We start from the raw sequence: 14646 nt of genomic DNA, 5'->3' as shown, positions 1-14646 counted from the left end.
AAGAGAAAAAAAAGAACTAAAACTGTAGGCCCTGGTAAAACCTCTATGCAAGCGAGAGCTCCTGCGTGGGAACTACTCGCCGTTTGCTCTTGGGCTGCCCAGACCGCCCTGCAGCCCCTTGCTCCCTCGCTGGAGAAGCTGGCAGCCCTCCAGCCCCCAGCTGCTGGGATGGGCACTGGTGGAGGTGGCAGAGATCAGGTTTTGTCAAGCGCGGGGAGAGCTCGCCCCGACACCAGCACCACCATCCTCTGTCCTCCCCCACCAGTAACTTCCCACAAGCTTCATGGAGACGCTGAGCTGCCTGAGGAACAGCAAACCCACTTCAGAAGGTGCTGGAAAGGAGCACAGTGACACCCACGACCCCGTCCTGCTGCTCTCACGTGCATAAGCTCTCCCACAGCAAGCCCCCGGAGCGCGGGAGGGGAAAAATTTGCAGGATCTGGCCCAAAAAAGCACAATGCCAGATTGCCTCCTCGCGCCAGCTTGCACGCACCCGCGGAAGCTGCTGCGGATTTATACTGACGTTGGATCCAGCCTTGGAATTTAAAAAAAGGCTCCGTGTTTATCCAAGTGCTGGGAAAGGCTGTCAGAGCTGCTTCCTGCGCCCTTTCAATCCCCGGCTCCGGAGCCACTGCGGGAACCGCCCGGCGGCAGCCACAGCACGTCAGCTCTGGCAAACAAACTCAAACCCCTGAACTAAAGGTGAAAACAGCGTTAAACACGAGGAAGCCATCATCTGCCTGACTGCATTCGCCAGCAAGGACATGGGCATGCTGCTGTCAGATGCAACTTCCATTTTCAGACTGAGATGACACCCTTTTTATCGCACTTGAAGCGAGCCCAGCTCTTGTCCGAGGCACGCGTGGACTCCAGCTGTGAAAAATTTAGGAGCAGGATGCTGATTTCAGGTCTCAGCTACCGTATAACCAGCAGGGCTGCAGAATTCCAGACTTAAGACACACACAGACGCATAAATGCACAGCCTGAGGCATGTCTTAAAAAGAATGTAAGAATTTGATTTCCAGTACCGCAGGAGGAGAGCAGGGGTGGTGGATGCCACAGTATCCGTAGGGAAATCAATTCCCACTGCTTAATTTAACAGCCTACAGGATTTTGGGTTGTTTCCCTTCTGCAACAGATGTTGGAGGTGTACAGACAAATGATGAAAAGTTGGTTTAGGTCAAAAAGAACAGGCTGATGGTGTAAACCGCAGAGGCTAACAGGCTGGAGGTTTGAGATTTCCTTTTCTGCTGTTCCTTTGAGAGCGGACAAACTGGGCAGAGCAGCAGTTTAGCATCCGAGTAGTAAAATGCCCTGCACACGGCATGTCACCATGCTGTTATTTAAATTCTCCCAAAAGAGTAAAGCAGAGCGAACGCAGCATTTTTAGCTGCACCCGACTTAGGCACCTTCTGAATTTCCCAAACAATGGTGATGTTTTTCTGGGTGAAAGCTGTAAGAAAAGTCAAGCTTCAGGTGTGAAACATCTTTTCAGTTTGTATTTCTTACTATAAGCAAGGTGCATGCCCTGAGAAAAAGGTTTTTAAGGTGTTACAGGTGAAGCAAAGGGGTTTCCCCACCTCTTTTGTGTCCTTTTCTTAATATCTACTATTGCTTTAAAAGTTAATGCTTTGCTTAATACATTTGGCTTATGAGCCTGGTAGGAATTTTAATATTTAGTTTGCATTTTAAAAAACGGCCATAATATTTGATGACAGTTTCTGGTCCTGATTCGATTACCCGCAAACACCCCTCACCTAGACACCTTTCCCATTCAGGAACGCCACACTTTCCTGGATGCTGGAAAGCATCCAGACCCAGAGCGGTGGCTGCAGCTGAACTCCAGCCCTTTGGTCTTGGGACGGGCAGTCACAGCTCTGCTCCTAAACCTCCTGCCAAATCCTTTTGTGGCCCTGAGTAAGGGAAAGAAAGCATTTCTAGCAAAAACCACTTTATAACTTAGTAATAGCCTTGTAGCTATCAAAAAAAAAAAAGTTACATAAAAGTCACATAAAAGAAGTTGCATTAAAAAAAAAAAAAAAAGGTGTGCAAGATGGCTTACTGGAATATTTGAAAAGGAGAAGAAATCCTCACAGAAACTACATCATAAAATATCACACACGTTTCTTCAGCAATTTAAAACAACTGTTTTATTTTTGCTCTTCTGCTCTTTGTATCAAAGGGGAATAAAGTTCCCAAGAGCCCCAGAAGGCCTGAGGCTCCCCTCAGGTACTGATTTTTGTTTGGCTTATATGCAAAAGTTCCCCCCAGATTTGCAGTTACACTTAGGACAGCTTTTGCTCCAACGCCTCCCCGGTTACATCCTGCTCCGTAAACGATGCCTCGTTGTCAGCTGAAACCCCGCACAGCACAGATGCCGAACTCACAGTATCAGACTTCCCTTTACGGCTTCACAAGAAAATAATGTTGGCTTTCTTTTGGTTTGTTGGGTTGTTTGTTTTGTTTTTTTTTTTAATTCTGGTTTGGGCTAAAACTCTTCCAGTTCCAGAACTGCAGCGCGTGGCCTCCTTGTTTACCGCTGACCCCAACCAACCACCCTATTTCCCCCGTACACGCGTTCCCCGGTATCACGAGGAAACCCTTCCAGAAGCGGCTCCTCCAGATACCGCGCGCCCGTCAGCTGAAGGAGGAACCGGCTCTTTCGCGACAACCTCTTCGACAAGCGGCCGCGAAGCCGCCCGACTCGGTGCTAAAAGAGCCGCTCGGCCAGGCGTAAAACCCGTTCCAGCAGCTACTCTCAGCGGCCGAGCGCTTAAACCCGGATCGCGTCCTCTCCTGCCGGCGGGCAGAGACCCTTCGGAGCGCTTTCGCTTTGCGTTGACGGAGGTGGGCCACCGGAGCGGTCTTCTCGGGGCGACGGCTGCGGGAGGGACGTTTCCCCGCGGGGACGAACGGAGCTGCCAAAGGGGAGCGCGGAGCGGAGCGGCCAAAGGGGAGACGTCGCCAGGAGCGAGCCCCGTCTCCTCCTCGCTCCCGCTTCGGGCGCGCCGGGGAGGGTTTTAGCAGAAGAGCGAGGCCGGGCAGGCGCCTAGGCGGCCAGGTCGAAGTCGTCGCGCTCCTGGTTGTAGTCGAGCACCTTCTGCCGGAGGCGAGAGGCGTCCACCCAGGTGACGAAGTCCTCCACGGCGCGGGGGACGAGGAGCGCGGGGTCGGTGACCACCTCGGGCCCCACGCGGACGTGTCCCTGCTCCACGAAGGTGACGGCGTGCCGCAGGTTCTGCGCCATCCGCAGCTTCACCAGCAGGCAGGGCAGGCGCCGGCGGCAGAAGGCGGCGGCCGAGAGGTTCTCGCAGACGGCCAGCGACCGCCGGCAGCTCACCAGCCCCAGGCCGTAGAGCTTCTCCAGCAGCGCGGCGGCGCAGCGGGCGCGGAAGGCCGCGCTGGCCGGCCCCAGGTCGCGGAGCCGGCGGGCCAAGGCGCGGACGGCGCGGGCCAGCGCTTTGTACTGCACGTAGTCCTCCCGCCGACCCAGCCGGTAACGCCGCAGCGCCTTCACCTCGGCCAGGCTCCCCCCCGCCGCCTCCCAGCTCACCAGCTCCAGCCGCCGCAGCAGCTTCTGCTCGTGGTACTTCAGCTTCCGCACCATCTTGGGGACGCGGGCGGCTCCGCGCCGCCGGCCTACCCCCCGCCCTTTCCGGGGAGGAGCGGCCGCGCTCCGCCCCGCCGCCGCCGACGGCGCTTTCCCCGCCGGCCCGGCCCGGCCCCTCCCGTCCCGTCCCGTCCCGTCCCGTCCCGCCGCGGAGGCTCCCGGGCCTGGCGGTGTGTGCGGGATGGCCCCCGGCTCTCCTCCGGCCTGCGCCGGGGGAGGTAGGCCGCGGCCGGTGAAACCCGCCGGGGCTTGAGGGGCGGGGGATGCCGCCGGCGCCGGCTGCCTCGTCCGGGATGCGGCGGGTTCCCCCTCCTGCGCTCCGCTGGAGAGAGCCTGGCTCGGAGGTGTCAGCCCAGGTAGGGGCCGGGGACGCTCAGGCCTTCCCAGCGAGCCCTCCGGCGCCGGCAGCCCGCCCGTCTCTCCCCGGGGATGGCATCCAGGCCTCGGCGGGCCTCTCGGAAAAACGGCCCGGTTTTGTCGACCCCGGGGGGTGGGGGGGGGCTGCAAAAACTTCCCTCTCTGCCGCTCCTGCGAGGAGGAGCAGCCCTGGGTCGTAGCCCGGCAGGGAGGGAGCGGCCTTCGGCTCCGAAAGAAACTCGGCCCACGCTTCCCTCTTGGCGCCCGGGGAGCCGGACTGCTGCCGCCCTGCCCCGCAGCACCTCGGCCTGCCCAAGTGCCGCCGCCTCGTCCCCGGCCAGACGTCCCCTCTCCGGTCAGCACACGGCGTTAACAGCCTGGCCCCGGGGATGCTGGACACTGCTCCAAGGAAATTCCCCGGTAGAGCAGGTCGGGTTGGCGGCTCGGGATTTCCGATTCTGGTATGGGCTCAACCTTGATTTTCCTGCTCCTGGATCTTTAACGCACTGCGTGTTTTTCAGGGTAGGTGATCCGGTCACGCAGGCCGCGGCGGTCTCCTGATTTGCTCTGTGTTTTTTCCCCAGGTGTGTCGGTGAAGGCACCAATGGACATGGGGAGCAGCAGCGCTGAGAAGTTTTATAGGATCCCCGAAGGAAAGGGACCGCACTCGGTTGGATGTACGGACCTGATGACAGAAAACGCAGTTGAGGTAAGTCCGTCGGTCCTTCCTCCTTTGGATTTGAGCCACAGTGTTAGCGAAACAACTTGCTGTAGTTTTACAGAGGAATCAAACAGAAGGTCTGGTCTGTGTGCAGGGATGTTCCGCGGCTGACACTCACAGCTGAGTTTTCTGTCCTCCCTGTCCCAGCGTAGGATGTGTACTGGGCATTTACCAGATGGATGTAACCTGCAAGCCTTCCCCGTGGCTGCTTCCTCCCTCCTCCTCCTATCCTTTCCTTCCTGACTCCCTTACGCAAGATACTGCAGAGAAACTGTGTCCTCCTGGGACGCGCGGGGCTCTTCCCACCCACCCCACCACTCTCTTCTGCCCTGGGCTCCTGGGGAGACTCCGCACGCAGTCTCCGTGACTGCAGCTGTTCTCACCGCAAAGATCCCAACGGGATTTGGCAGGGGTGGGTGATGAGGGTATGTAGTGTTTCAGCTGCAGGGTAAAGCATGAGATGTCTTCTCAAAGTTTTATCTGTCTGAAAAAGAACAGGATGCCAATTCTGCAAGTGGTTAGTACAGAGAGAAGCCACGAAAAGAAGATGGGGCCAGTAAACAGGCAGCTAACTTCTGGGCCTCCATTTCAAATCCTCTTGCTTTTTGATTTTCCTATGAGAATACACCTGCATTTACACTGTGGTTTTACTCCTCAGACTAGCCAGGTGTGGTGGAACTTGTGATCAGTTTGTAGTGGTTATTCATATGTTTTCCTTTACTGAGTTTACTCTGTATTAGCAAAAAGAAGCGATTAGTTTCTCTTTGCAGTCAGCCCATGTGTTTTCCTTAGGTAAGCAATCTGTATACTTACAGTTCTCTCAGGCATAGAGAATGAACGTCTTTCACTTTCTGGGTAAGCAGTTAGTCACCTGAGGAGGTTCACTGGGTTTATTCTGGGATCAAATTAGTATCATTACCAGTATGGATGAAGGTTTGATGGTTTCTTCCTTTGTGTCAAAGGTTGATTTAAGTTTGATAAGTAAATAGAAACAAGCTTCATTAAACAAGCTTTTGGTACACGTTGCGTATGAAACTGATAAATTAGTGTTCAAGAAACCAGACTTTATTCCAAAACTCACGTTCTTTTTGGCCCTAGACTTAACATGTTAAGACAAAAGTACAGTTGGAGCAAGACAGTGAATTTGAATAGTGTGTTGCAAATTCCCTTGCAAACGGGGAAGTAAGAATGCCAATTGCACACGGTTCATCTGCCAGGAGGTCTGCTTTAAGGTGTGCCGCTGGTACATTGCTGCTGTCTGCGTAGGAAAAATACTGGCAAGGTGGTATGGAGGGTCCACGTGAATGTGGGAAGCTTGGGTGGTTTCCTGGATGACCTGGAGTGCAGACAGTAAAAGAAGATTCAAATCAGTGGTCAGAAATGGAGGCAGATAAAACAAAAATTAACAAAGTGAACAAAAATTGTTAAAAAAAGTTAACAAAACTGTGTTTAGAAAGATGGACCACTACAGACTTGTAAACATCTTGATGAGGAAGAACAATATATTGCACTCCTTTGCTGTGCAGCTGCCCAAGAGCTTTACTGACAGCCTCTTGCTCAGTTTAGCCAGGAACACTATAGCCACGTTGCGACCATGCCCCTGACTCTACCCGCATCTTCTCTGCTGGACCGCACTTCTAGAAACTAGTCTCAGGGTAAAATTTATCTTGTTAACCTAGTGGAAAAATATACTTCTAGGAGGGTCCGTTTTTCCCCCCAGTCTAGCAAGCTGAATTGGGTCAGTAACAGCTCCATGAGACTTACTGGTACAAGGAAAGCAATGACAGCTCCCAGCTGGAAGTGTGAAGGGGACACAGTCATCCCTCTTAAACTGATCAAACTGCATCATCCTATCATTCCCCGAAGGGAGGCATAGTGAGGAAGACAGAAGAAAAGATCCAGCAAGATGCAGAAATGGAGCAAATAGGTAGTGAGTGTTTGTAATGATTAACTTTATTAAATGGAGCATTTTGAATTAGCCATAGGCTAACCTGGAGAAGGTGACGTGTGTCTCTGCCTGGATGCCAACAGTCATGCTACTTTAAATTCACTGCAGGGACAAAAAGATAGTGACATAGGATTGGCATCAAAGCCTGTATAGGATAATAATTTTCTCAGGAGAGTCTCTTAATTCTCTCGAGCTGTCATTCTTGCATCTGAAGCCCTTGACAGAAATGTTTTTATCTTCCTTTTTCTCTGCCATATATATATAAATATCAATCTTCCTTTTTTTTTTTTTCTTCCCTCCTAATCCCAGGGAAGCTTCTTGCGCCTATATTATCCATCATGCGATGCCACAGATAATGAAGAGGCACCATGGATTCCAGATAAAGAGTACTATCAGGGACTCTCTGACTTCCTTAATATGTACCGAGTTGTAGGAGAAAGGCTTTTCCAGTACTATGTTGGTAAGACTGGTTTTGGTTTTATTCCTTGACTAATGCAAGGGCATGAGCTCTGTATGCAGGTCGTTGCCTCACTGCTCCGTGAGTAGTGTGTTATTGCTGCAGGACAAAAAAAATTAGTTTTTCCCAAAGAAGTATGTTTGTTTGAGATGGGTTTGTGTAGTGAGGCTCAATGGTGAATGTGACCCAGTTCTCAGGCAGACCCACAGTCCCAGACTGCTATGAATAGGAGCATCTGGGCAATTTGCTCTAGGAAGAGCTCGGGCAAGCTGCACCTATGTGTTGGGCTTTAAATCCCACAGGGAAATGTGCAAATACACAAAGGTCAGATAGATACTAAGGTCTGAATACCAACCTGACTATTCTTGAAAATCTGTTCTTGTAGGGTTTGAGAGATGTGTAGGCCTTGTGCTAGGCTGTGGATGGGAGGAGGAGAAGGAAAGTATCTTCTGCCAAGTAGAAAGTCTTTTCAGAAACAGCTCTGTATTTGTCTTCTGTATTTTAAGGATGAGATTTGGTACCTTACGTTCAGATGACCGCTCTGAAATCAGCGGTCGCCAGATTCTCAGGATCTCTCCCACAGGAACAAATGCTTTCTCTCATTTCAGTAATAATAACATACACTTCGATTTTTATCTAGGTTCAGTGACCTGTCCTGCAAAGTCAAATGCTGCTTTTAAGCCAGGAGAAAAATACCCACTCCTCGTTTTTTCCCATGGACTTGGAGCTTTTCGGTAATTGTGCAGTTTGCTGACAAACTAGTTTTGTTGTCTATGGAGACAGCAGTCTCCAAGGATGGTTCTGAACAGATTTTCAGTAGGGGAGTGAGATCCCCATGGAGGTGAAACAGGTTTGAAGAACAGGCTGCTGTGTATCAGTATGCCTCCACTGAAATCAACAGCAGTAAATAAAAGCAGGCTTGATGTATTTATTTGTGTTTTCCCTTTGTGTTTTAGGGGTGAAGGTATTTACCAATCCACAAGCATATTGTAAAGATTAGCTAGTTGATTTTTGGACAGCTCTTTGAAGATGCAGTGTCATATGTGCTACTTTTAAAAATCATTAGCATTTTTCTTTCTGAATAGATAGTAAAACGGTAATAAGATTGTGTGAACAGGCTTTGGTGACTGGCATACAAAAGCCTGCTCTACTGGCTAGCAAATTCAGACAGAAGAAATAGCACATATGTAGTGTGGTCAACATTGAAAGAGCAGTGTAACTGAAATAATTATGTATGCACATGTATCACTAGAGTGTGGTTTTAATTGCAGGACGATCTATTCTGCTATTTGCATAGAGATGGCTTCCCAGGGCTTTATAGTGGCTGCTGTGGAGCACAGGTGTGTATACTGCACGTTTTTGAGTTCTGATGGAAAGAAACTTTCTGACATTGAATAGAATGTTATTTATTCTAAAGAAGAACTTATGATTTTTTTTAAAAGAAAAACTAGTATATCTTCTTCAGCCCTGCCCACACCTCCCATTTCTCTAGCTCAACTCTTATCTAAGCAAAGGGGATTTGCTTAAATAAGCCCTTGAATGAACAGTCCCATGGTAGATATTGTTCATCATTCTTCAGGCATGCTATTTTTCTCTCTCTTATTGTTAGAACCTGGAGAATATAAAGGAGGTGGGAGTTTTGGTGGGCTTATTGCGTTATTTAGAAAGTCTGTCTACACTCAGTTGTGACTGCAGCAACACTGGTTGGTAGCTTGGATCTCTTGAGATAAGTCAAATCTAAAACTTTGGCTGACTTCATCCCAAACCAAATGGAAAACATCCCCAGAACTAACCTTTTGTTGATATTACAGAGATGAATCTGCTTCAGCAACATACTACTGTAAAAAAAAGTCCGTTTCTGAACCACAGGAAGAGTCTACATCAAACACAGAGAAGGAGTGGATCTACTACAGGAAACTAAAAGCTGGAGAGGAAGAGCGTTGTTTGCGCCATAAGCAGGTACTCATCCTAGGTCTGTGCTCTGGGAAGTGAGGCAGGAGTGGTGTGTTTAGGACGAACTAGCAGACTCTTTCCCTTTGGCCACGTCTGCAGTCTTCTGCCATGACTCAGGGGATATATAAAAATACATCAAGTCCTATGTTCCTGAAGACCGGAAAGCCAACAACAGCTTTCTTCAGAGCATAAACTACTTCCTCAGCAAAGCTTTCTCATGAGGTTGCACTGTGGAGCTTAGTCAGCTGTTTCTCCTCTGGCTCCACTCAACTTTCTGTTTCTTCCCTGTGTCTTCACGCTTTTGCTGCCCAGCCCAGTCTTTAAGTGACACAGAGTTGAATTCAGATGTTTGTGTGGTCTTAGGCTTGCTTCAGCTTTTGTTTACTGTTGGATAGCAGGATGAATCATGGCTGTTCTAAGGGGGATGTTTGCTTCATCATCTCCCACACACTTGAATGTGGTTTATAGCAACGTAAACAATGCAAACTTCCTGATTATAAGCAGTATCCATGCTAGATGTGATACGGCCATACTGACGAGCTCCTCCAAGCATAGGCTTGACCTTTAAAATATGGGAGTGTTTTCTTCCAGCTAATGCAAACTCCGCCAGGGAGGTGTTTCTCTTTATCTCCCTGGGCCATACAGACAGCAGCACCATTGTCATTTCCTGTGTGCATACAACATCCTACTTATGAGTATAAATATGTAATGTCTGAGCTTGCAAATAACCTCCAGAAGCTGTTGACTGCAAATTTTACTAGTAGAGAAGTCAGGAGATTGTGATTTATTTGAAATTCAGTGATGCACAGGCATCTTGCTGGCTGCCTACACGCTGCGGTTCCCAAAGACACTACTGGTTTTTGGTTCTTTTTGAACCTTTTCTTTCACTGACACATCAAAGTCAAAAACACTTCTTATACTGAACAATGAAAATGTTTATTTGCAACAGCTTTACTACAGTTTTTCAAGAATATGTATGTATATAAAACAGGAAGGGCTTCTTGGCTCTTTCTTATTTTGGGTTTGTCCAGTGTAAAGACCATTTCAAAGCTATTGTGCAGATGGGGCAAGTGATGTAACAACATTTGCTCATCAGAGTGAACATGAGGAGGAGCAGCAAGTCAGCCTTCCTTGTAGTTGTGTAACTTAAGCCTTTGCACATCCCAACAACCCCTTCTCAGAGCATTGACAGGACGAAGGAGTTGAAGGTCTTTGGCGCATGTTATAGGGATAAATTCTTCCATGTGCAGAGTATCTACGCAAGAGCTTAAACTCTTTGGACCTCCAAAAGTTAGTTTTGTTGTTGGTCAGACCTTGTCAAAGTTCTGTTTTACAGCTCCATTCTGCAGTTCAGAATAGTCGTTACCGTATCAGACACTTGTGGGGAAAAAAAAATATGAGACCAAGTCTTGTGTCCAAAGGGCCAGCAAGCCTAGCAGTTGTCTGATAATTCCTTCCACTGCTCTCCCCAGGTGCAGCAAAGAGCACAGGAGTGTATCAAAGCTCTCGATCTCATTCTTAAAATCAATTCAGGAGAGAAAGTAATGAATGTACTAAATTCAAACTTTGACTGGAATAGCCTAAAGGTAAGTGAAAGGTGGTAACTGCATTTTGTTAAATGCCTAATAATGCTTCTGGTTTCCCTCTTCCATTTCTAAACTGGTTCCTGTAAACTGTTGTTGTGGTTTAACCCCAGGCGGCAACTAAGCACCATGCAGGTGCTCGCTCACTCCCCACCCACCCAGTGGGATGGGAAAGAGAATCAGGGAAAAAAAAGCAAAAGTAAAACTCATGGGTTGAGATAAGAACAGTTGTAATAGAAAAGAAGATACTAATAATTATAACAATAATAAAATGCCAATAATAATAATAATAAAAGAATCGGAATGTACAAAACAAGTGATGCACAATGCAATTGCTCACCACTTGCTGACCGATGCCCAGTTAGTTCCTGAGCAGCGATCCCCCCAGTTTATATACTAGGCATGACGTCACATGGTATGGAATACCCCTTTGGCCAGTTTGGGTCAGGTGCCCTGGCTGTGTCCTCTCCCAACTTCTTGTGCCCCTCCAGCCTTCTTGCTGGCTGGGCACGTGAAGCTGAAAAATCCTTGACTTGGTATAAACACTACTTAGCAACAACTGAAAACATCAGTGTGTTATCAACATTCTTCTACTAAATCCAAACCATAACACTATGCCAGCTACTAGGAAGAAAATTAACTCTATCCCAGCTGAAACCAGGACAACTGTTCTGAAGATCACCCTGTAGATTTGTGAACATATTCTCAGGTCATCCCAAGCTGGACAGATAGTAATGGAGCTGAAAGGATGCTCTTCCTACTTCAGTAGGATCTATTGCCTAAAAATTTATTCCCTTTTTAAAAAAAAAAAAAGTTTGGGAAAGAAAGTTTCTCACAGCACCTGAATTTTTTTGACAGGATTCTGTTGACACTAGCAGAATAGCTGTGATGGGACACTCTTTTGGTGGTGCTACAGTTATTGAAAGTCTCAGCAAAGAAATAAGATTCAGGTAAGTATGCAAAACAAGGCGAGAGACTTTTGGCACTTGAGAGGTCTGGAGCAGGGGACCTCACATGAGATTCCCTAACTACTAATTAGCTCTTGAAGAAAAGTTTTGTTTGGCATGTCTTGTTTTTGCAAGTCATGCTTCTTTGAACTGTGGGGATGTGGTGGGACATGATAGCTGTATCATATTATATCATGATACTGTAGGACCCTGCAGAAGCTCCCGTGCCCAGCTGCACCTGGCAATGGAGACCAACAAATGCTATAATGGATTAATTCTTTTCCCCCAGGGTAGAAGTCATCTTGAAACAAAATGATTCATTAACCTGTTTACCTGTTTGGTGTCATAGAGAGTTTCGCTTTCTCACGTCTCCTGCAAATCAAAGCATGCTGAGAATTTCCATACAGAAGCTTTCTGCTTCTGTGACAATATCCGGTTGTTTTTGACAGGTGTGGCATTGCCCTCGATGCATGGATGCTTCCAGTAGGTGATGACATTTACCAAAACAGTGTCCAGCAACCGCTGCTTTTTATCAACTCCGAAAAATTCCAGTGGGCTGATAATATCTTAAAGATGAAGAAGCTCGGCTCCAATGACACAAACAAGAAAATGATCACTATCAAGTAAGAGTCCAAGATCCATCACTTCTGTGGTTGAAGATGAATCTTTACTCTTATTAGAGCTGTTCAGTTACACATAACTGCAGAAAGACAGACAGTCCCTACTTCCTCATGGCCCAGGTTTTCACTGCATGTTTAAATTAGACAGCAGTACGCCCCCCACAGTGGAGACGGAGACTTCTCTCAAAGCAGCCAGTAACCCTAAGTTTAAGATGCTCCAAGGTGTGCATTCCAGCCCAGGGGCACAAGTTTTGCTCTGGGCCTCATGCATTATCTGCATTTGAACACTTTAAACAGCCTTCTGGGTGCAGTTATGCACTCACCTAGTGAAAGCACTGCGTAGCGGGGAGTGGGTGGCTCTATAATCCACCTTATACTCAGAGCAGAGGCAACTTGAAGTTTTGCCAAGCCTACTCTTTATTGCCGTTGCAACTGTAGTTACTTACAGTAAGCATGTACAAAACTTCCTGCCTTCTGTGGTTAGGACAGAATTTACTGCTGTGCACGACTGTCTTTGAAGAAGTCTGTGCAACCCACGGCATCTTTTAATCGGATGACTGCATTCTGATGAGCCTGTTGATCATTGTTCTATTTGCAGGGGGTCAGTACATCAGAGCTTTCCTGACTTTACCTTTGTGAGCGGAGAAATCATTGGAAGATTTTTCAAATTAAAAGGAGAAATAGATCCCAATGAAGCTATTGATATAAGCAATCATGCTTCATTAGCCTTCCTGCAGAAACATTTGAGTAAGTATCTGTTTACATCAAAGTATGAAGTTAAATTAACACTTAATTCCTATGCAGCTTTTTATATAACTGTTCTGTTTAGAACAAGATCAAAAGTGCGTCAGAAAAGTTTAAGTAGAAGAAACAACAGTCAGACTCTTTTTCTAGAGGTTTGTTAGTTACTTTTGTAATCTAAGCAATTCAGAGGAGGAACATTGCAGTTTTGTTCTAAAACATAAAAACCTGGCGTGTCATTTTTCCCTTAAAACATCATGCCTCCCCTGCTTTGCCAGGTTGATTCATCTGTCCAATAGTTTAATTTTTCAGTGTAGCTTTACAAAAAGCTGACTATTTTATTCATTACCACTTGGGGTTTTTTTCTCCCATTTCATAGGTCTTAAGAATGATTTCGACAAGTGGGATTCTCTTGTGGATGGCATAGGACCCAATGTTATTCCTGGTACCAATATTGACTTATCTCCAGCTGAACCTGAATAAGGAATACAAAGAAGTACTGAAAATGCCACGGACATCAGGACACTAACATTGGCCACATACACAGCTTTTGGGATGTGGAACAACGACAACAAAAAAATAAATAAGGCATTAGGTTACATTATCACGTAGAGAGATTTTAGTTCAAATGAGTTAGTGAGATTCTCTGAAATACTGCAACAGGGTAACTTCTGCTTTATAGACAGTTGAGGGGAAAAAAAAAAATCAATTAATGGCAATTTAAATGCTTTCTGGTTTTGACTTAGAATCAAGTCTGCAGAGAGAGAGATTAAGCTCCAAGGAATTCAACTAGAGTTCTGCTTACTAAGTTTTAAGTCAGTTTGCATCCAGCAAGCCTTTTTTGCAATATAAAAAAAAAACCCCAACTTTGTTATTTAATTACTTAATATTTCAGCTGTGCTCTGACAACAGTTGCAAGTTGGAGCAGGTTTTTCCTCCTTCTACTCAGTGAGGTACGAGTGGAAGGTGGTCTTCAAAACTGTCTTATTTTAATAAGAGTCACAGTAAAAGGTACAGGAAGTAGTTTAATATAACAGTGGAGAAAGGTGTTTGTTTAGACACGGGACTTCTCATATGAACTTAATCCACTTACATTTAAGATGTGTTTACTGCCATACTTGGAGGAGGTTTCCATTCCAAAAGCTGCTGAAATGGTCACTCTTCTTGTAGCAACTGTGATTTCCCTTAGGCAAAGCTCCCAGCAGTGCCTCTCTTGTTAATCTCTGTATTACCACTATCTATCAGTCATACTGTTGTAGGTGAAATTACAGAAGAGATGTGTCACTTCTACCACTCCCTTTAAAAAGGGGTATGTAAGCATTGCTTGATCATCTTGATGTCTCTTATGTTTATAATACTCTCTAGACACTCATCTTTTTCCAGGTACTAGCATTGCTGTCTGTATCTGTCAGTAGAAGCAGTTGACTATGTGGTGGGCTAAAGGGGGCTCTGATTTTTAGAGCAGAACTCTTTGAAGCTGCCACATGGAAGGGTGACTTCTAAATGAATAAGCCTTGCAAAAGGGGGACTACTTCTTACTGTAGCCTATTTGTTTCAAAATCAGGTTACAAAAAAAAAAAAAAACTGAAGTGGAACAAGGAAAGCAGTTAACAGTGTAATAAATATTTATATAATCTGTGATCTTAACATGAGATTGCAACAACATCTAAGACCTGTTTTCAGAATTTAATTAAATTCTCTCCAGCCTA

The 14646-nt window shown here is 46.8% G+C and overlaps 2 protein-coding genes across 6 annotated transcripts in view; one reads left to right on the top strand and one right to left on the bottom strand.

Annotated features, from left to right (window-relative positions):
* The window catches only part of PLA2G7 (phospholipase A2 group VII), a 17172-nt gene extending 2526 nt beyond the window's left edge, over nt 1-14646 (top strand). The window contains exons 1-11 of one of the 5 annotated variants that reach the window (XM_041128792.1): nt 3566-3586; nt 4552-4676; nt 6946-7096; nt 7734-7827; nt 8365-8433; nt 8905-9052; nt 10519-10632; nt 11488-11579; nt 12026-12199; nt 12795-12943; nt 13317-14646. In XM_041128792.1, the coding sequence (XP_040984726.1) occupies nt 4572-4676; nt 6946-7096; nt 7734-7827; nt 8365-8433; nt 8905-9052; nt 10519-10632; nt 11488-11579; nt 12026-12199; nt 12795-12943; nt 13317-13420 (1200 nt within the window). In that variant the 5' untranslated portion in view covers nt 3566-3586; nt 4552-4571 and the 3' untranslated portion in view covers nt 13421-14646. Of the gene's footprint in view, nt 1-3565; nt 3587-3733; nt 3967-4195; nt 4402-4551; nt 4677-6945; nt 7097-7733; nt 7828-8364; nt 8434-8904; nt 9053-10518; nt 10633-11487; nt 11580-12025; nt 12200-12794; nt 12944-13316 lie in introns of those variants that run through there. The other 4 variants (XM_030037249.2, XM_041128791.1, XM_041128790.1 and 1 more) reach the window with 4 other exon arrangements.
* Nucleotides 2128-3637, bottom strand: IMP3 (IMP U3 small nucleolar ribonucleoprotein 3). Its single transcript, XM_030037253.2, has one exon. It carries the CDS (start codon nt 3605-3607, stop codon nt 3050-3052), a length of 558 nt encoding a protein of 185 aa, XP_029893113.1. The 5' UTR covers nt 3608-3637; the 3' UTR covers nt 2128-3049.

This window comes from Aquila chrysaetos, chromosome 15 (assembly GCF_900496995.4).
Source record: "Aquila chrysaetos chrysaetos chromosome 15, bAquChr1.4, whole genome shotgun sequence".
NCBI classification, from domain to species: Eukaryota; Metazoa; Chordata; class Aves; order Accipitriformes; family Accipitridae; genus Aquila; species Aquila chrysaetos.
The sequence above is the reverse complement of the archived record's forward strand: the minus strand, read 5'-3'. Positions and strand labels throughout refer to the sequence as shown.